At 36.7% G+C, this 22,504-nt stretch overlaps 1 protein-coding gene across 1 annotated transcript in view; it reads left to right on the top strand.

Moving 5' to 3' along the window:
* LOC135412059 (gamma-2-syntrophin-like) overlaps window positions 1-22,504 on the top strand; it is a 298,003-nt gene that overhangs the window by 263,945 nt on the left and 11,554 nt on the right. Inside the window, exons 19-24 of the mRNA XM_064650434.1 lie at window positions 185-354; window positions 2,705-2,837; window positions 7,584-7,713; window positions 10,407-10,613; window positions 16,841-17,356; window positions 21,907-22,165. Of these exons, the coding sequence (XP_064506504.1) occupies window positions 185-354; window positions 2,705-2,837; window positions 7,584-7,713; window positions 10,407-10,613; window positions 16,841-17,356; window positions 21,907-22,165 (1,415 nt within the window). The remainder of the gene's footprint in view (window positions 1-184; window positions 355-2,704; window positions 2,838-7,583; window positions 7,714-10,406; window positions 10,614-16,840; window positions 17,357-21,906; window positions 22,166-22,504) is intronic.

A 22,504-nucleotide genomic window follows, 5' to 3' on the forward strand; every position in this document is an offset into this window, starting at 1 on the left:
TTTCCCTTTCTGAATTTTCCTTGCAAAGCAAGATCACAAAGTAGTCTTCCTCTTTGCTTTCCCAGTGTACCCTTCAATCAAAATGTACCTTAACTTGCAACATATCCAACACAGACAAAAAAGCTATGAAAAATTCTGAAGTTCTAAAAAGTTGCAAACCTTCTGTATTTTATCTCAAATACAGAAAAATCCAAGGAAGTGGAATAGCAACCCCTACCTTGCTTCTGGCTTTCTCAAAATTTCCTGAGCAAGAGAGTCAAGATATTTCCCAAGCAGCTGAACGAATGGAAATGTCGATTCAGGTGCTGAAACAAAAAGTTTGCCAGAAGCACAAACGTTCGTTGCATCAAACTGGTAAATATAGCATATTGTCACACCTACCTCCCCCGCCCCCCACTGATTTCTTGAATGCTATGTTCTAGATTAAAGTTGAGTTAACTTCACTTTTACTTTACCTCTGGCACTAATTCATATCCTATTGTCACTCTGGGGCGAGGAAGCACTTGCTTTTGTTCTTAAAATACCTCAGTCACTGGTTTACATTTTTCTTTGCTGGAGTGTGGGTGGTGTTCCTATAGTTGAGGAGAGCAGCATCACACTATTGGCATCCTGTGAACTCATGACTGTATATTTGTATTGCCTATAAATCAGCTTGCATATCATCAGTGTTACAAGCTTCTTGTTTACAGTGAAATCTTCCTCAGCACTTTCAGTTTAGTGTTTGATCTTTTATCACTTTACAGCATTGCTATTTTCAAATACACTTCCTCTCGACATTGATTGCCTTATGCATATTCCTCTTTTAAGAAAATACATTCTTATTTCCAAAACTGATTTTATAATACATTACTGTTACACATTTATTTCCATTTTAGCTGGTTTTTTTATGTTAGAAAGGGAAAGAAAGAGAGATAGTCCAGAAAATTCAACATTGGATAATTATTTAAGTCAAGTAAAATTCTTGCTGTTAATTAGAGATGAATTTCAAGATGTCTGTCTGGTGTCTGGAAGGCTCAAAAGTTCAGAAATGTTAACTATTTTTTTCCATAATTTAAGTCTGTCACTTACATGAAATGTTCTGTCATAGTATTGTAACATGACATTTTCTTCAAGATTAGAGCTCTGTAGACAAACATAAAGCTCCACAGTTATTTTGTTATTTTATTTCCATGCAGAAGCATCTGGCTTACTAAACTAATAGGACATTTGTAGAACTAAAAATATATCTATATCGTGTGTGTGCATATATTTACACACACACAGAGATACAATTATTTTTGTGCTGTGCACTTTAAAAAGAAATTAAATTTCTAAACAGCAGAAGGGCACAAAACTCTTGTTAATTTTTAAAGCTGTACCAATATTAATGGAACCTAAATAGACATTGTACAGTCTATGTGCCACGAAAGAATAGTTTTACATGGATTAAAGAACTTGCTTGACGTTAAAGAAAACATGTGAGTCAATACCTAGGCAGCAAAGATAACTAGGTATAATTTTGAACCTGAACTAACAAGGTAGTACAGCTGTATCTACAAATTTGGAACGAGTGACTAGTACAAAATGACAAGGTTATGGAGCCAGTCTAAAAACCTCTTCTCTCTCTGTTCTCACTCCTACCTTGCACAGTTTTTAAGTGCTCAGTAGAACATTTTTCAAGCTGATTTGGCTCTTGGGCCTTTTTTTAATTTTTGCTTTTCTGGCTTAATTTTTTTGTTTGATTAATGAACTAAAGCAGCGTAGTTAAGAGTTGAATGGACAAAATGAATACGTAGTGGGACTGAGTGACCTGCATTAGCCAGTGGGTAAACAAGGGCAAGAGCTATATGTTACCTCTACCACTTTCTTCCATCATCTGATGGTTACAGTCGGTTTAAATGTCAAGGGTTCTCTGAGTTCAGGAAGCATATTCATAGAATCATACAATGTTTTGGGTTGGAAGGGACTTTAAAGACCACCTAGTTCCAATCCCCCTGCCATGGACAGGGGCACCTTCCACTAAACCATTTTGTTCCTATTTCATTTGTATATCCACCTCCAACTGGCCATACATGTGCTAAAATATATGGAGTGAGAGAGGGAGCCAGCTCTCTGGGGTTTACACAACAGGGTGACTTTGTCCCTCATCATCAGTTGCTCACTGGGAGACCCATCTTGGATCATATTACAAATATATTAATGACATGCTGTCTACTGTTATACTAGTACCTGAATTTACCTAGCTTCCAAACTTCAGCTAATAATTATGATCCTCTTCCACTCAACACTGAATTCTATAGTCAGCTACAGTGTCTTTAAATTCCTTCATCTTTCCAGTCCCACATTTTTCTTCCTTGGTATATACTTTAGGTATTGAATGACATTTTTTACACCTTTGTGGTAAGCACAGGGACCAGTCAAACAAAGGATTACAATGCAGGGAAAGAAGGAAGCAGAGATCAGGTCAAAGGAAGAGACAAAAGGGCAGGTCAACCTCAGTCCTCAGCTATTGCTGGACTACTTTCTTCTCATTCTCTGTGCATCAGATAATAAAACCAGCTCTTCCTCTAAGTATCTGAGGCAGCCTCTTGCAACACCTCTAAATAAGTACTCTTTCCTAGGAAGAAGAGAGAGAATGCTGTAGTTGCAGCTGACAATAATGCCTTTTCTACTGCAGCAGCTATATCGCATACAGCAAATTGCTTGTCTGGGTTCTTCCTTTCAGATCTTTTATCAGCTGATCTGCTCACTAGGATTGCTAATATTTCTGGATGTCTGCCTTATATGTTGCCACCAAAATGTCCAAACAATTGCTTAGCTAATAAATATCGACTCATCACTGGTGCCTGCAATAACAGGTATGTATGATAAGAATTATGCCCTGAAAAATCCTCCTTTCTTCTTCTGTAAGTTCACACTGTGTTTACTTTTTCCCAGAAAATTGGTGGAGGGGAAGTGACCTAAATCAGTTAACTTTGGCATCAACATGTCTCGACATGAAGTGCCTCTGAAAGTTCCCAGTGAAAGAACTCATCATTTAAACTTTGGTACACTAATTTTTGTAGACAGGCTCTCCCTCTGAAGGCCTCTAAGGTTATGTGAGGAACTTTACTTTTAGGGAGGACTGATTCAGTACATGCCTTTTCCTATATAAATGGAGCAGACTTAATTCTAACCCAGCATTTATTTTTGATTGAAATGGATAAAATTATATTAAGCAGGAAAATATAATTACTTTTTCAGGAGCAATAGGAAAATCTAGTAGATTCTCATTTTTATATTTTCTAACTGTTAGCAAGCATGCATCTAAATATTCTGTGTGATATATTTAATTTTATATATCTGTTTATATAAATATATGTGTAGTGGCTATCTGAATGACTATTTTTTAGTACTATGTCTACTTGTTGCCTAATCCATGTGGCAATTGTTTCCTGCAAAACCCAGTATAATAGATGTAACTGTCTCTTCAGATCCTCCAATGCAATGAGGGTGTAAAATTGAGAATGAGAGCCCTTTTAAGTTCGAGGGCAAATGATACTTATACTCTGGAGCCTCTGTATACACAGACATGAGGTCACAAACTGAAAGGCAGGCTATAATGTTACAAGTGAAGGGCTGCAGAGATGAAAGTGGAAGGCCGTTAGCGTTGCACAGGTTAAGGTGCTCTGCAATGTGGTGAATGCAAAACAATGAAATTCTGCAGTTTTATTATTCAATCAGTCTGTTTTTATGAGGTAAATCTATTTTGCTACATTCATTTGCAAGGAGCATGCCTGCTAGAGTCTTTGCTGAAAGGACACAACCTGATACCCATCAATTTTATAAATCTAACTATGTGGATACCCATAATTTCCCCCAGGCACTTGCAGAGCTGCTTGGAATCTGAACTAGCAGCTAGTATAATATTTGCACTGACAGCTCCATCAGGGCTTGAATACGTTGGCCAAGATTCATGCAGTTGAACATAGGCACATGGCTGAAGCTCTTAATTTGCAGACATGGCTGTGTAGTCTTTCTCCCTAGAGATGGAGAGAAGCACACTGCTGTAGGTAAGGTAGAAGACCTTTTTCTTTTCAGTGACTGATAATACTAGGATCTATATAGACATTTCAGTCTGGTTCCTAGAGCGGGGTAAGGTAAATAATCCATTGAGTCTGGTTAGTCTGCAGTCACTGTGTTCTACTGTGTATATTTTATGCTTGCACCACATCAGAGCTTAAACCCACCACTTGTATTTGGTGGTATTTTAGACTCTGCTCTAAATTTATGTAAAAGGTGTAAGGCAGAAAAAAACCCCAAAAACAAAGACTTTGAAACCAGTGAGTCAGATCTCACTTTGCAAGCCCCTTGAAATACTTGAATCTCTACCAAAATACATCAGCTTAAAAAGCCTCTTGTACTATAATGTAAATAACATATTCTGTGATGTAAACCAGCTTTAAAGACTTCACAGACATTTAATGAAATACCAGTCCGTGCTTTTCCTTCCTTTACAGATGTCACTTTCTGGCAGAAAATATATCAGGACATATGTTGCATTTGTACTTTTGGTCACCCAGTAAGAATGTGATGCTGTGCTGTAGTTCAGTAAATACTGCATTTCATAGTTTAAAAAGAAAACTCACACTGGAAAAGTCTTACAAGAAAAATCTGCTTAAATCTATTTAGAAGTGAATAAGGAAATGTTTCACAGATGTTTTACTAAATCAGTTCACGTTTGGCACAAATCAGATCAATTACAAAAGATTTATTTCACAGCACTGAGATTACTTTGTTTTAGTGTGCACTTCCTAGAACAAAAGCATAGCAGAATACCATAAACATGGCCTTCTATGAAGAATATCAACATGGCATCAGACATTCTAGCAGTGCCATTATCCACATTTACTATTAACAGATATCAGGAGATTCTGTTTTTCCTTCTGTCCTAAAGCATATTTGTGAATAACAAGCAAAATAAAATTACATTTTTTTAATTTTAAAATGAAGCATAAGGAACAGAAAAAAAAAATGCAAAGAGCTATTTTTCCTCCCTATTTTTCATAGCAACTAACTAGCATAGATTTTTGTATTTTTTGGTGTCTGGTGCAATGAGAGGGATTCAAGGGTGAAGAAATAACAAGTACTAAAGGAATGGAATCTTATAGTGCAATCAGATTCAACTAATCTTAGCTTTCAGAGATAGTTACATCGACTGCAAGGCTACATCTTGGGCTGTTCCAAGCAAGGAGAAGTAGAATGGAATGACAGGATGGCACCTACGAATTGTCTGTCCTTCTGGCTTGATGGACAGGCTCTTAGGTGACTAGCTTACTTTTTGTGCACCTAGTATTTGGGTATCTAGAAGGAATTTTATCAGCAGCATTTCTATTTCATTGCTCTGTCATTAACTATTCCATCAGGTAAGGAAGGACCTCAGTCTAAAGGTCTAGTACCATTAGAGTTAGGAGTATGAGTATGGATCACCTAGTGAAAAGAACAAGCAGTCTTCACTGAATCCATTGACTACAAGAAGGAATTGAGATGTTTCCTTTAGGATAGCAACTTCACTTAATACACTAAGTGTTCAATTTAGTGGCAAGCTTATTTTCCAGAAGTGTTCTATGTTTGCCAGAAATTATTTCCATGTTACTTCAGTGCATTGTAAAACATTTAAAAATCTAATTATTAAGTTGCCATATGGCATTCTTTCTACCTTAAAGTAGGCAGGACATTAAAATAACATTCAAAAGATATAAATCTGGATAGTGAACTGCAGCTTAAAACTCCAAGTTCCCTGTAAAGCAGTCCGAAAGAATCAAAATTGTACAATTTCAGTACTTCATAAGTAAATGGAAACTCTCCCTTCCCATAAACAGAATATATAGTAAGCAAATTTGACTACTCTATAATTCTGTATGTTAGCAAAATCTCATTATTTCAGCTGTCTTTTTAACTCAAGCAAGATTCCAAGACATTAACATGTTTAATATAATAATAAAAAGACATGTGAGAAGGGTTTTACTAAAGTAGTGTTCCAGTGATCTGCTAAAATACAAAAGCAATCAAGAGAAAAATCATTGGTTAAGCAGCTACATTAACATTTCATTATTTTTAATTGAGTGAAATAGCACTACACTATGTGCAGTATTTTATGCAATTTCAATAAAAGCAAATCAACTGTAACTAATTTGAATTAAATCATACTTCAACCTTCAAGTGTGAATTATTGTGGATAATTAAGTGTATTACTGCACTGTATAGCTTGCCAAATTGAGCCTCCTCAGTGTGCTGGAGATCAATGAAGTATTAATAAAATAATTGTTTCCTCTTTAGCATCCTGATAGACATACAAATCTATGTTTTAGCACTGTGTATTTCTAACTATCTAGGAATATTTCTGGTTCTTTGTGGCTTAATTGACAATTTTGGTCAACTGATTGCATTGTGAAAAATTTATTTCTTCTTTTAAATGTTGATACATATTTAACAATCATGATAAATTTTGAACAGGACAAGTTAAAAAAAAAAAACAAAAACAAACCTTAAAATATTATATTAGAAAAAAATACATTTTAAATATTCATGATAGAGGGAAAATTAAATGGGTCAAACCCAAAACTTAATGACTATAAAAATAAATAGAAGTCACCAAGAATCATTTGCTGGCCCTCAAATTACGTATGACTTTATTCTTTCTACCCTCTTGCTTTTACATTTTGGTCTACATTTTTTTACTCCTCTTCCCTCTTCCAAGTAGATTGGCTGCAGGATGACAAACTGGTATGCAGTAGTGCCAAGGTGTGCCCAGACAGGTGAAATTCAGAGAAATGCTAGTTGTCATGAGCCAAAAATACACTGCAGTTAGTGCTTAAAAGCATATTAGATGTATACCAGTGCTTGGGCTTGTGCACAGGCCCTTCCAAAGCTGTACCCAAGAAATTAGTGTAAATGCAACCAGAGGGAGCATTGCTACTGGATTTAGCCATTACTCCCCTTTCCTCAGTCCTTTCTTCTTGGGTCTTGCTAAATGATTGCTTCTCTATGACTAATGTCCATTTTTCTTTTAAGCTTTATTCACCTTTACTCTAGGGTTTCTTTACATTTTCCCAAATCTTGATTTCCTAGCTATTGCTCTAAATGAACATCTTTTCTAAAGATGCTAACAAAGGCACTTAAGAGTATATCTGACTTTATGGGGAATGAGGACACTATCAGGAAATCACCTTCATGGTAAGTATTTCAAAGATGTCAAAAGGTAACTAACTTAGAGTATAAATAGAAGTAAAATACTAATAATTCATTAGCAATTTATTTTTTAGGTTTTTTCCTTTCGAGTCAAAATGATGTTGGCATACATGAAGACCAGTATTTGATGCCTTTTCAAAAATTGCTACATGAACATCTTATTAAAATTGCATATTGCTCTGTGGCTGATGATTATTTTAGATTATTTTAGATTATTTTAGGTTATGTTGTACTCAGGCTTTATATTCATTATATAAATATATACATATATAAATATATATTATATTCAACATACCTTCATAAATTCAGGATTTTTTTTGTTGTCTTGCTATTTTTTTCTGCGGTTTTTTTTGTTTTGTTTTTTCTTTTCATAGGGAACATCCTAGATGGGGAGCATCCAACACAGCTTTGGCTAGGTGGCTTCCACCTGCCTATGAAGATGGGCTCAGCCAACCTCGAGGATGGGATCCCAGCATCCAATACAATGGATTCCAGTTACCCTTGGTTAGAAACTGTACCATGAGATCACTTGAAACACTTACACTCGGTTATAATCATACCTGCCATCACAGACCTCCATTTACAACAATAAATGAAGTATCTGCGTAAAATACTTCAAAAGTATCTGTGGAACTCAGCTAAGGAGCCACTGGCTTTGCTAAACCATAAGTTCAGCCAGCCACATGGTGAGAAGTCCCCTGCCCCTGGCTGGGGTAAGCCTATGGGACAGTGCAGTGGGGCACTGACTGCCTGGAGGGGCAGCTCTGTACTCCAAAATGTGCTGTGGTGGAAAGAGGTAGGGCATGAGCCGGCCACATGAGCCTGGTCTGGCCTGGCCTTGTGTGCACTAGATGCTGGAGAGCCAGCAGATCCACGGTGAGGATTGCTCAGGTAAAGGAAAGGTGATGCAAGGTGGACCTAATCATGACCCTCCCATGATGAAAAGGCTGCACACTGCCATGGCAAGAGGCAATGGTCACAAGTTGCTTCAGGGAAAATTTTGTCATAATATAAGAAAATAAATTTGTTGTGAGACCAACTAAATGTTGGAATAGGCTTTCGTAGGAATAGGAATTAAAGTTTGGGATATGAATTCCAGCCTAGACAACCAATGGAATATCCCTCATGGAAAATCCCCAAGATCTGGCTTGATGGGTTTCTCAATAACCTAATCCTTGCTTTCAATATGAAGTTATACATTGTGGTTTCCAGAGTTTCCTTCCAGGCTACACTTTCCAGTGATTTGTCTCAATAATGGTGCCTTTATTCAGTGAAGGAGGAGGAAGAAAACAAGTTTGGGTGTTAACAAAATAAATATAAAGCACATAGATGTGGTAGCATGCATGCAGCTGTGTGCATGTATGCTGTTTCTCATAGACTAGCAAGACTTAAATGAACGAGTATTACTGTCGAATCATAACTTCATTTTTTAGCTTGCCCAAATTACTGAGCTTAGAAAGTATTGCAATATTTGTGGATTTTACCAGCTCATATACTTGAAAAATAGCAGACCTGCTACAGAGGGAAATTTGAACAAAAATATTTGCACAGAGGAATAGGTGAAAAATTCCCCAGCGCAGTGTGCAATGATTTGAGCTGGATTTACGAGTTCTGTTTTGTCATCATTTCTTTGAAATCTGACTTTTGATGGACTCAAAGTCTTGTTATTTTAACCGCTGTATGTTTAATAAGGATAAGCAAGAGAATCTAGTGTTAATGTCATCTGCAACTCATGTTATTAATTAAATAACATTGTCTCTAAGCTGCACAATTTAGCACTCAAAGATGAAAACCTGACATTTACACAGGTAAATTTCCAGTAGATAGTACAAACTGTCTTTTTCTAAATTCATTAGGGTCCATGTTTGTAAAGTAAAACACCCTAAGAAAAGATTATATAACTGTACCAAATCTGATCATGTCTCACCATCAGCAAGATTCTCTGCTTTGTTTTGGAGTAAGATAGGATAAAACTAATGTCATAAATGCCTTTTCTCATTTACGTAATTATTTTTTTTTGTACTTTTATCTATCTAACTATTTCCTTTTAAAAGCAACATGAAAATAAAGTGAAGGTGATAGATAAATGTGAGGGTTGCTATAAAGCAATACTAGAACACAGTGTAGCTGTGTAAGTTAACAGTGATAAGAAAATCTTACGAACTGCAAGAAAAAAGTTTGTGCTTTGTGGCCACCAAAGCTATTAAAATATTGATATAAACACTTGAATTCCTGATGAGCTCTATGTATCTTGCTCTTTACTATTTCAATATAAATTCTGATGTTCCTAACAAGTCCCATGTTTTCTGTTGTCTTTAACAATTCTATTTAACTGCACCAGCCTTATACATTCATTATATAGCCCTTATATTTATTACAGACTCTGTGACACTGAGTGATATGCTGCCCTTTCAGTTGCTTGATTTCTAAGGCAGCTGCTCTATGCTGGCGAATATTTTGCAGGACGAGGGAGGAATCTGTGCATAATGACACCCTTATCTTCACAAACTGAGTGCTGATTTTGCTCTGATGGTTTTGCTTGGTTATAGTATAGGCTGGGCATGTAGCATAGATATCTCCATGTGTTCCTCCTCAGAGCATCTGTATCTCTGTGCAGCTTGCACCATAGTGCCTCGGAAATATGATTTGGCTTCTCCCTAACTGGGAAAAGGAAGCAAAGCTTTCAGCTATCTTGTGTTTGCAACCTAACTTGTCTCCTGGGCTGCATAAGCTCTTTCATTTATGTACAAAGCAGCCCAGAGCCTCTGTATATTGACAATGATTTGAGGTTGCCCAGAAAATCCATTTGTTAAAGGAGGAGAAAACAGAATAAATAGAAAGAAAACTTTTAGACGTTCTAAAGGAAACTTGTGGTTTTCAAAATTCTCTGAAAAGGAACAGATCAAAGATACACTGCTCACTGGCAAACATAGAAAAACTCAGCTGAAACATCTTTGAATCTGCTTTTTGCACCTGGATCTCGGCTCCTGAACAGAAATAAGACTCTGTCAGAGCTTGGGTTTTTGTTGTTGTTGGGTTTTTTGTTTTGTTTCGTTTTTAGGCAAATCATTAAAAGTATATAAAGTTGGGGATGGGGGAAGAGAGCTTTAATCAGTTTCCCTTACATTTTAGTGTTTTATCATTTTGTGAGAAGTAAAAACTACTTGGCACTCAAGGTAAATTAGTTCTCTTCCCAGGTTCGTGAAGTGACAAGAAAGATTATTCACGCAACTAATGAGGCTGTTACTGAAGACAACCTGTATTCTGATATTACTATGGTATGGGGACAGTACATAGACCATGACATTGCATTCACACCTCAGAGCACAAGTAGAACCACCTTCCTAAACGGGATGGACTGCCAGATGACATGTGAAAAACAAAATCCATGTTTTCCAATAAAGGTAAGATTCTAAATTAATTTCTTGAAGAGAAATTCCAGGCTCCAGACAGGTGAGTAAAGTAAAACACATATACTGAAATAATTATAAAGAAAATTGATAGACCATCAAAAAATATTAGAGCAGAAAGTGACAGAAAAATTGAAGCCTAGTGCAACTATTAAACAGGTAGATATTTAATATTTTTGTACAGATAATAAACTATAGTTAATGTACTTAATACAAGCATCAAATTTTTACCTCAGATTTATGTTGCAGAGAAACCTTACTAGTCCCTCCCAGTGTTATTGTTCTCATGCTTTAAGGTTTTGAGTTTTATTGGGAAAAATAGCAAAGTAATCATTTAAATTTTTAGCCAGATAAAGTGAAAGGATCTTAACTTTACTCACTGAAAGCAAAGGTACCTCATGCAGCTAATGCAAACTTTTGAAGAGAGCTATCTCTTCAATGTATGCATAAAATGATCTTCAGGGAACTGCTGAAACTTGCATACATCACATCTTTGCTTTCAGCAGATGGAAAATGTGAATTCAAAGCTTATTAAAGGGCTAGAAGAAACATAAATTGATATAAATATAGCATCCTGTATTCTTGATCAATTGATTTAAAAACACAGTCATTCATTCACTCAAAAAATTGAGCAACAAAGTAAAACCATGTTTTTGTTTCTCAAAGAGCAGCCTGCGCAACTCATGCGAGAGGAGAGCTCCATTTCCATTACTAGATTTTGAACTGATGCCCCCATCTCTATGCAGGGCAACCTAAACAACTTTCCTCAGTGTTGGAGCTTGATTAGTGATCAGCTTCTCTATGTACTGAAGCCAACATGGGGAATAAGTTTCATCAGAATAGAAAACCCTTTTTACCTCAACAAACTGTACTTGATAAACATGTCACAGTCTCCGTTTACTTTAAGTGCTTCATTCCTCTTTTGCTAAACATAAAGGAAAATATTTGGCTAACTTTAATGGGAACCAAGTTGGGTTTTGTGTTAAAAGGTGGCTCATCTTCCATTTGGTGAGAGAATTTAAATACAGGAAAGGTTAAGTTAAATTAATGATTGCCTGCAATTTCACCACAAGCAGGTAAATCTAGTCTGTCTTACCCTGGAGATATGGACTTTTGAGTTTGCAAGCATATCTTGAGAGCATTCAGAAAAAAACATAGGCTTCTTAGAGAATCACATTCTTTCAGACATTGAGTGACTAAGGCACAGAGTAACCTGAATTAGCCACAACAGCTCTAATTACTAAGAGTAATAGACATAGTTCTGACAAAAATCTCTAGTTTGCTATGTTTCAAATTTCCATCTGGGGCAAGAAATAATTTTTTCTGATTGTGTTGTTAAGTAATAGGCTTAGAAACATTCCATTCCCAAAGTCTTACCAGGAGAGACTAGGGCAGATATCAAGTCCCTGTCCAGCAGTGTTTTGCATGATGTGATGAAGGATCCATTTGAACCATATGATACAATATATTGACTCCCATTTTTAAAAAGTCTGTTTGCTGTACCCATAAAATTGCAAAGGCTTATGTTTTGTGTTTATGCCATATTCTTTGAAATAGCACAATTGCTATTGATTTTTAAGTGCAAAACCCCCACATTTTTTATTACCAAAAGGAATTTTTAGATTGAGAAGACTCATACTGTTTCCCAGAACTTCAATCAAATGCAGTCACAGGGACCATAGAAGTCTAATCACTGAACCCTGACTAATTCAATCCTAGAAATCCTATCTGCTTAGAAAAAGGGACAACATAGGGGATCTTTAAAAACGGACTTCAAGGCTAGCATTATTCTTGTGGTAGAGGCATTGCAGTGCAGAGAGAAAGAAGTTGTACAGATTCTCATGGCATAGATTCACAAGTGCATTCTTCAGTGCTCTAAATAAGGCACAGATTTTTGACTTTTGTCCTGGAGTTGTTTCAAACATGGTCTTGTACACAAGTTACGTGAACAGGTACAAGTCCAGCACTGAGTGTAGCCTAGACACTGCTCCTGCTCAGCAGTGTAGCCTAGCAGAGGGATGGGTCAAGGCATGCCCATGGCTACCTTTGATGTAGCCATGAGTGGCCATGGTGGGGGACATACAAAGAAATTCAGTCACAACCCTATAAGTGTTAGATAAGTTCCCCAACTTGTTGATTCGTTACATGATTACATTCCCATAAATTTTTCAGCTCCATTTTGTTATTAATCTGTTATTCACAGCTTTGATGGACAGATACAAAGATGGTTGTTCTTTTGCCTTTTTTATATGTCCAGTATTTTGTGACTGTTTTTTCTGAAAGCCAAGGAATGGATTTTGTATTAAAAAAAAGGGGGTGTTGCAGTTAGTAGTGTGACCAGAGGAACTGATTTTTACACTGCAACAAAATGCTATTACCCTCTAGAACTAATCTTCTTCCTGCAATTTTAATTAAATTAATCTCCACCTACTAAATATTTGGAAAACTGCCACAGTTAGCTTTATACAGTCATTTTGTGTATGAAGAAACTGTGGCTGGTTTCCAAAGACAGTGAAATCAATAGCTTATTATACAACAATGTAACATAGAGGCTGCAGTTTGCACTCTTGCTGTGTTCCTACAACAGCAGCACCCAAGGGAGGATCCTCGGAAAAGGACAGTGCTGCCTACAGCTGCACATGATCTCCACGGGTTTCAGTAGGGAGAGGAGACTCCTGACTGTGCAGGTTAGGGAATATGTCTGGAAAATGTTCTGAGTCATTGCGATTCAATGAAGGACTGAAAGCTGCAGTAGTGCATTAATATCAATAACAAGTGTAGGTAAATGATTCATAGGCTAACAGGAACTATTGTGATTTTCTATTCTGGACATTTTTATAATAAAGGTATAGAATTTCTCCCTGTAGCTTCTGGTAGAGCCTGGTCATTCTTTTTCTGTATCTCCTCAGTATCTCATAACATGAAAAAAAACCAAACCAAACCAAACAAATGAAAACCCTGACCAAACAAAAAAACCAAACCAAAATAAAAAAATCCACTAGCTGTAGTTTATACTTCTTTTACAGCAGCTTGACACATGGAACAGGGTTGTGGAGTTAATCTGACATTCCTCAGCTGATTATTTCAGGTTAGAGTTGAGATATAATGAGGCATTAGGAAGACTTTCATAGGAGAGCTACTGACTTCAGTAGTGAATTCAGTATTAATTACATTGATGCCAATAGGTTAGACACAGTAGGTACACATAGTATGATACAATCCAGAAAAGCTTTCAGTTACTTCAGATACAACAAGGTGGAAAAGAAACTGTCACAGAAAAGTGATGTGATTTGCAAAAGGTGACATGTAACATGACAGGTTACTGTCTCAGCTACAAATAGATCAGTCAGTGTGCACTCAACAACCAGCAAAGTGAGCCCTTGCCTTTTTCTTTTTTGTTTCAGAAGCAGCAGCTTGCTGTCAGATGAGGTCATGGACTCTCCTCCAAGTTTCATGGCCACAAATAAGCATTCATATTTTCCTCTTTTTGAAACTTTCATACACCATAAGCTAGGGGTTTTTTTAAGTCTACAGCAAAAAGGTCATTTCCCACAGAATAAATTAACAATAAGAAAGATTTTTCTCTAACTGAAATAACAGTTTACATATTGCAATGCACTTAAACAATTAGTGCCTTTCATTTTCCTACACATTAAAGAATTTCACCATCACCAGGTTTGACCATGCATATATAATAAGCATTTAAATCAACACAGTAAAACTATTGTGGCCCACAAGGGTTTTGTAGAGAGTTTTTTCCATCTAGAAGGCAAAAAACCCCGAATCAAATTAATATTATTCATTAGTTTGGGGGGGAAAAGGTGATTCTGTACCCATTTCAGCAGAAAAAGGTCTGGTTTTTCCACTTAGGTTATTTTTAATGTGTTTTGAATAATAACCTAAGGAACCTCTCATTTACACATTGAGCTGCTGGCTGCACACTACTTATACCATGAAAAGGGAAAGAATGGCATTATGCAGCTCTGTCAGTCCCTTAATGTTCATTACTGCTGGTTTTCTCCACTGGGGACCAAAATGGTTTGAATTGAAATTGCAGAGGCAGTTAACTAAAGATTATTCAGTATGAGCTTCATTCACTGTTGATAGGTTTTGGTGTGAACCTTGCTGTTTAACAATGTAAAGGCATCTCCTACATTCTTTTCCCAATAATATCTGAATTCTTCCAGGTTTTCCTGATGACTAGAAGCAGGAGATACACAAACACATACAATGCTGTGGCTGTCAAGTTCAAGTATTTCTAGTATGAGATGAGCTGCCCGCTTACATTATCAGCTAAAGGGAAAAAGAAGCCACACTAATAGCAAGAGACTTAATAACAGATACACATATTAATTAGAAAACACAAGGCAAAGAAATTATTGATTTCAAAAATCAGTGAAAGAAGGAAAAAGAAAAAGAAATTATTTCCTTCAAACATAACATTCTTTGATTTGCTAAAATCTAGGCAATGAAGAAATAATAGTAGAATTTCTTTACCAAAAAAAGTTGTAAAACAAAATAGTCACTTTCTTAATGTAAATGCTTTGTTGGTATCAATTCCTACTGACACGAATTCTCAGCATTATGAAAATTTTACCTGGTATAATAAATGAGGTAACAATGTTATTATATGAAGCTAATTAATTTCATTCCAAAATTGCATTGTTACTGTTAACCCCAAATTAATGACTGTTCTATCTTCACAGACTGATCTCTATATTATTAGAAGAATGAAGAAGAAATTACATCACTTTATATAACATATACACTTTTCACTGTCTCCTTCCAAAGAGTTCTGAAAAATGAAAAGCAAGCAGATAGAATACAAATAAGATGGGTTAGCTCAGGTGCCGGTACAAAACATTTATTTTCTCTTGCTCAAATTTTTGAATATTATTTTTTTCTGGGATATTTGAGCAGCTTTAGTTAGTGTTATTTGTATCTACTTCATGTTGATTAAATGATAAAACACTAGATTCATATTCCCTGAAACTCATACTCCATAATTATTACAAATTTTTTAATTGACATTAATCACTTTTAAACTCTTGGAATGGACAGGCTGTTATGGGTCATTGTTGGTGCGCGATGCAGTACTGTCAGAATTTGGAAATAATGTGCTTTCCAGAAAAAGAGAATTTGTAAAGCCAAATCTGCATTGGACAACACAGATTTTAGTAATTTTGCAATATGGCAGCTTTTGTTTTAGTCTTGAACTCTGTCCTTTGAAATAAACTTGATGGCCTGAGTTTTCCTCTTGGATATCCCACAAAGTGAATGAAACCTTCCTCCTTCTTCCTTTCTATCCTTCTCCAGCATTCCTGCTACCCTCCCCACAGCAGTTAAGTTATTCATATACCATATTCAGTGTTCCTCTGTGACAAAACTGGTTTAGGCTGTATTATCCTAATATTCTTATCTATGCCTCAAGATCTCATTTGGTAATTCCCACATGTTTCTCTCAGGCCCTTTGCCTATATTTGGAATAACTGACCGAATGACAGGCTGGTTCAGGCTATATCTGTGCTGACTACCACACAAAAGCTGGATCATAATTTGACCTTGGTGTCTCAACTGTGTGGGGATCAAACCAATAAAGGACTAGGCAGTCTTTCATTTAGCAAAGTCTACATGCAGCTTTTGCTTTTTATAAATATAGTCAGAATTTAATACTTGTAAGACAGCTGTCACTGTAAAATAATATGGTAAAAGAATTTTGGTGTGACTGGCAGAAAGCAGATGAATACTCACATCTTCCTTTTTTAGTTAGGAAACTGGATTACAATTCAGTATTGAACCAAAGCTTTTACGGCGTGCTGCTGCAGACATTGAAACTCATCATTATGTTTTTATGCATACATGTAAACCTGTTGTTTCACTTGCGGTTCAGTAGAACAGAATTTGACCAGATGTTCATGTCTTCACTCTGATACATTTTATGATGAATTTTGATTGTGAAGCCAGACTGATTTAGGTGTAGATGTATGACATCAGTAGCTTATGACAGAGTAAAAGTTTTGGGGTTTATCTCTGGCTTTGCTTAAGGTTCATCTCTTTGTTTATATCAGAAGGAAAACAATCTCTATGGATTTAGAATATGTAGATGAGATCTGAACAATGGAAAACTGAGAGAGAGAGGATGCAAATACTTAGACAAGCCCTAAGTTCAGCAACCACAGCTGTTCTCCTCACCTCAGAAAATGCCCTTATTTTTTATGCAGGTCACCACCAATGATACATTATCCACAGGGATGGATTGCCTGCCCTTCTACCGCTCATCTCCTGCGTGCGGCACTGGTGATCATGATAATCTTTTTGGAAATATATCAGTGCTAAATCCAAGACAACAGATCAATGGCTTAACTTCTTTCCTTGATGCTTCTACAGTCTATGGCAGTACTCCTGCTGTTGAAAACAAACTGAGGAATTTAACAAGTGAAGAAGGCCTTCTTAGAGTAAACCTTATATATTACGATAACCATCGGGAATACCTGCCTTTTACAGACCGGATCCCATCACCTTGTGCACAGGACTCAAATGCAAGTGAAGGGGAAAGGATTGAATGCTTTCTGGCCGGAGACAGTCGATCCAGTGAGGTCACGTCTCTGGCTGCTATGCACACGCTGTGGCTGAGGGAACACAACCGCCTGGCCCGAGCCCTCAAACGTATCAACAGCCACTGGAGCGCGGAGGCAGTCTACCAAGAAGCACGAAAAATTGTTGGTGCTCTGCATCAGGTTGGTTGCTTGTTTGCTTATCTACACATTGCAGTGAATATCTTAGAACAGAACTGATCATAAAACTCCAAATATGTTTCTGTGAGTGGCTTTTGACAACTTGTTACTTTTTCCTTCCCACTTATTCCTGGGCTTCGAATTTGACAGGTTTAGTTTGTTTTGTTTTCCACTCTCCTGAGTGCAATGTCCTAGTGCTTAGTTTGTCTGGACACCTCAATGCTCTGGTTTTCATGGCATTGTCTACTCAGCTCCATATTTGTGCAGGCTTCTCCAATGTCTATTTTGTCTATTGAAGAAGCCTTTTCAGATGCATTTTTTTGTAAAGAAATGTCTCTATATTTACATAGAGTTCAAAATGCTTACTTTCTCACATGTATTATATAAATAATAACTTCCTTGTGTAAAAATGCCTGTGAAGTTCTCAATGAAGTATTAATGCACGAATTTCAAGGGCTATTCTTGACAGGATGTCCTAGGGTAAAAAAGTGTTCTCCCCTGGAGTTAGAAAGTGGTAACCCCCAAGGGGGTGGTGTTTCTGGGTGCAGGGCCAATCAGAAGCTACATTTCACTCCTTTGAAATCAACATATTATAACAGACCAGAAAAGAAGGAGATGACGTAGCTGGAGGAGAAGTGTTTTAGGCCACAAGGGGAGAAGGGCCGGGAGCCCCGCTGGGGGCTAGGCCCCCCCAGCCCCTGGCTGGGGGCTGTGGAAGCCCAGAACAGTGTTAAAACTAGATCAGGTGCCGTAGTCAAAGGCTGGAGGAGTTTCTCCACTATGAGTGGGCAGCAGAAGACACTGAAAGCGACGGTGGAGCTGCACTGAACAGAGAACTGTGGCCGAGAGCCAAAGGAGACAACAAGCAGCAGAGATGGCACATAGCCGGCTGAGAGATGCAGAGATGTTCCTGCAGGAGGGAGAGCTGGCAACAAAGCAGAGAAAACTCAACACAGACTGTTTTGGGGGTAAGACTGAATTACTTTCTCAAAACCCTGAGACCTCCTAGAGAGGAGGGGTGGACTTCCAAACTCTTAGGGAGTCCTGAAATGCAGCAGCATCAGAGAGGAGGAGGAGTGAAAGTCTCTAAGGAAGTCCCCTGAAGGCTCGGGCTCGAGACTGGGATTTTCACAAAGAACAGAAGAATTCTGACTGCAATACTTAAATCTGCTGCCTTAAAAATAAAGGACATTAACTAATACCACAGAAACTAATTTGAAGGAAATGTGACCTGAAAAGTGACAAAAGGACTTTTCTCTTTTCTTCCTGGACTCTTGTTGAAGAAAAAGAGAAATTTAATCTAATGTAAATATATTATTTCATTGTAGAAGAGATAGTTAAGTTGTTACCTATATATATGTATGTAAATAAACCTTGTAAGTACTTTCCCCTTCCCCCAGTGCTGAGTAGCTGTGTTTTGTCTGAAAACCCTCTCACACTGAAGCAAATTGGGGGGGGGGCCTTGAACTTGGAAATTGGATTTTTGAGGAGTCTCAAACCACAACACAGGAGACAGCAGAGGAAATAAATGTGGGAAAATACAGAAGAAAAGTCCATAAGAATGTTTATATTAGACATGTTTTCTGATTCTTACGAATATATATATAAAATTCTCTCTTCCAGCCTTTTTTTCATTTTCCTTTTCAAACCATTGTGGCAAGGAAAGCCTACTGAGCCTTATGCAAAGTGAAATGAATTCCTGTATCTTTTGCACCTAATTTGTATTAACTTTTAGCACAAACAAAAAGTTCCTAAAAATAATCAGAAATCATGTAACCTATTTCCAAATATTTAATGTGTGACTGACATCTGTTGGAGGTGGCTCAGCCTGGAGGCAAACACAGCCAGGACACTCACTGAGTTCGTGAGGACATTTGGGAATCCCTTTTGTAATTCTGCCTTCTGAATGAGAAGAGTGTTGCCTTTAACACTAAAAGCCCGTTTGACTTGCAGTATTATCTTGTTTACAGGTCAGGATTCAGTTACTTTTGCTATAAACAGTGCACATGGGATTCATGGTATGATATAAAATGTATACCAGGCCTTTTCTGACACTCTTGTAAGACACTCAGATGCTGTTTCTGTCTGGATACTTATCCAATGATATTGCTGAATTGCTAAGAAATTAGCATTTTATTTTCTCTGATATGACTAAATGAATAACATTTAAAAGCTCTTAATCTCTCTGTTACTATCTGATCATATAGATTACAAAAGTCATGCAATCACTGAGCATATGGATCTCTGTTTAAAACACAGTGCCTATTTGTCATAATTTTTCACTGAATTTTGCTGTTGAAACAATGACCATCGTGAGACAATAGAAATATTCACATTATTGACTAAAATTGTTTTCTTCGTGGCCTCTGTAGAGCTTGGAGTTGATGCTATGAGGTGATGAATGTGTCCTAGGAGGAGCTTGGATCACCACTAATCTCATAAATGTCACAAGAAGTTAAGATCACCCATTACCTTGCAGGTTCAGACTCGTTATATCCACACACATTCCTTATGCTGCTGCAAATACCTGAAAGTTAACTTATTATTCATAAATACACTCATAATAAGTCATAAAAGATGGAGAAGTTCACTATACTAGTTTGCAATTTCTTTTCTGTATAGTCTCTTTCTGTCTCTGATTTTATGGACATATTTTGAGACAAGCACATTCCTTTGTTTCCACAGGAGATTCTCATTTGTTGAAAGAACTCTCTACTGTGAGAAAGTACTAGGCTTATTTATGCCAAATATGAAAGGAAATAAACCTTTTATATCATTCTCTGAGAGCAAGGATTGCATGCAAAAGAAATGTAACAAAAATAATTTTGATGTTTGTCAGATGCTTATACCTCCTTTAAAACTTATATGTGTGTCAGTTATGAGAACTTGTAGTGAGCCTCTCCTTGACATCACACAGACAAATTTGGGCAAGGTACATTCAGAGACTGCACAAATACTCGATGCTATTTTAGGTGTGGTTCTTTGGCAGACTCCAGTAGCAGTATCATATTCTGCTGTATTAGTAACAATTTACCCTGCAACTCTCTTTGATAGAGCCTCATTTAGCCATTGGGAATTTCCATCAAACAGATGCCCATCCTAGCTCAGGATAGACATACGACCCCTTTTTTCATACCCTGAAATGGCAACCCTTCTTTCCCTATGAAGGAAACTAGAAATTAAGATGTTGCCTCTGGAGCAAATGAAAAATCTGAGTTGCCCTTTCCTTCAAGGAGTCTGGCCTTTACGAGCAGCTTAACTCTGGGATTTACAATGAGCCAAAAAATTAGTCATACCAGGATGTTTGTATCCATGACTAACCTAGTCCTATTGAAAGTCTTTGACTGTAAAAACTATGCATCTAAAATTAGAACTGCTGTCTTGCAAAACCTTTGCAAATGTAGCAAAAGATTAACTTCTCAAATGACAGTGTCAGTATTAATTTCTTGCAATAATTTTATTTGTTTCATATGCTGCATTAAAAGGGCTATAAAAGGGATTCTAACATACTGTCTTTTAAATATTTTGTTCACTGCACAATCTAACCTGAAAACATAAACCTCTACCTTCTCAGAAAAGTGAGTAAATTCTGGAAAGGTGGGCTTGTCTCTTCACTGTGCCTAAAATAAAGATACAAGTTTTTTATAAGGTCATTTTATGCCAGTTAGCTTTTCAATATGCACTAGATCAAGTTCAAAGTACATTTGTCTGTATATTTATTGCATATTATATTGAATATATAAGGTATTTTATTGAGTTCATTATGTTTCATATTTATCTCATTTTGCTTTATTGAGTTCAGCATAATCTTTAACCTATAATGCACTTCCATTTTATTTGGTACATTAGAACATTTTCCCGTCTTTCCTTTTGCCATGATTACTCATATGCTTTTCCATGCCACTGTAATACTATTACATTATAAAAGCATTTGACAGAAGATGTTTATCATTGTTTTCATTTTTGAAATGAGTTTTTTAGAGGTCTATAAATTGGTTTGAGCTTAGTATAAAATTTCTACAAGGGGATTCTAGGCACCAGTATCTTAAAGCCTGGCCATTCCAAATAATAAGTAAAGAGGATTTGTGTCACAAATATATGGCTGAAAATACAATCTGTTCACATTAGCAAACATTCTTGAAAGATTTGATAGTCCTTCATGCTTTCATTGTGACTTTTAAGGGCATTATAATTTACACCATCACAATCAAGACTTTTAATCTCAGCACACCTCCTGTGAGCTGGATTACCCCCGTAGATTGTAAATGAGCAACACCGGTAATCTCTGCTCAGGAGGCTGTGTTATTGCATTTATGGTAGGAGCTACCAGGGACCTGATAATTGCACTGTTCTGAGCTGTGCCATGGATTCTCTCTGGGCATTTGTCTCCTTACTGCAAAAATAAGACTGATATTGTTTACCAGATAATACTGCTCTTAGTCATGACAAATGCTTGGGCATAGTTGAGTGAAGAAAAAGGTATTTAGCACCTGGGATTCATTACTATTCATCCATAGAAATGTTGAAAGATGTTTCTTTTTCTTTTCTTTCAGATTATTACTTTAAGAGATTACATTCCCAAAATCATTGGTCCAGATGCTTTTAATATGTATGTCGGCCTTTATACAGGTTATGATCCCACAGTGAATCCTACAGTTTCTAATGTATTTTCAACAGCTGCTTTTCGTTTTGGTCATGCAACAATCCAACCAATAGTAAGGCGACTGAATGCACAGTATTTAGATGATCCCGAACTCCCAAACCTTCATTTGCATGAAGTTTTCTTTAGTCCTTGGAGGCTCATTAAAGAAGGTATGGTTTTATTTAAACTGTTTCTGGGCTTTGGGTTTTTTTTCTCCTCAGAATATTGTAACTTTTTTTCAAAGTTACATATCTTGAATTAGGAATAGGAACATTTATTTAATTAGATCATTTATTTAAGTTGTTGAATGGATTCCAGAGTAGTAACTCAAACTCGGATGGTTATTCTGAATTAAATAGTTGACTGAATCAGAAAAATGTTACTCTCTAGATTAAACCAGTCTAGTAGACTGACAATAGAAGGATGATTGATGATTAAGATGCTTCATATCTTTTTTTGTGGATAAATTTATTAATAGGTTGAAAATTCTTTTCTGAAGAAAAAGATGG

The sequence above is a fragment of the Pseudopipra pipra genome, chromosome 3 (genome assembly GCF_036250125.1).
Source record: "Pseudopipra pipra isolate bDixPip1 chromosome 3, bDixPip1.hap1, whole genome shotgun sequence".
NCBI classification, from domain to species: Eukaryota; Metazoa; Chordata; class Aves; order Passeriformes; family Pipridae; genus Pseudopipra; species Pseudopipra pipra.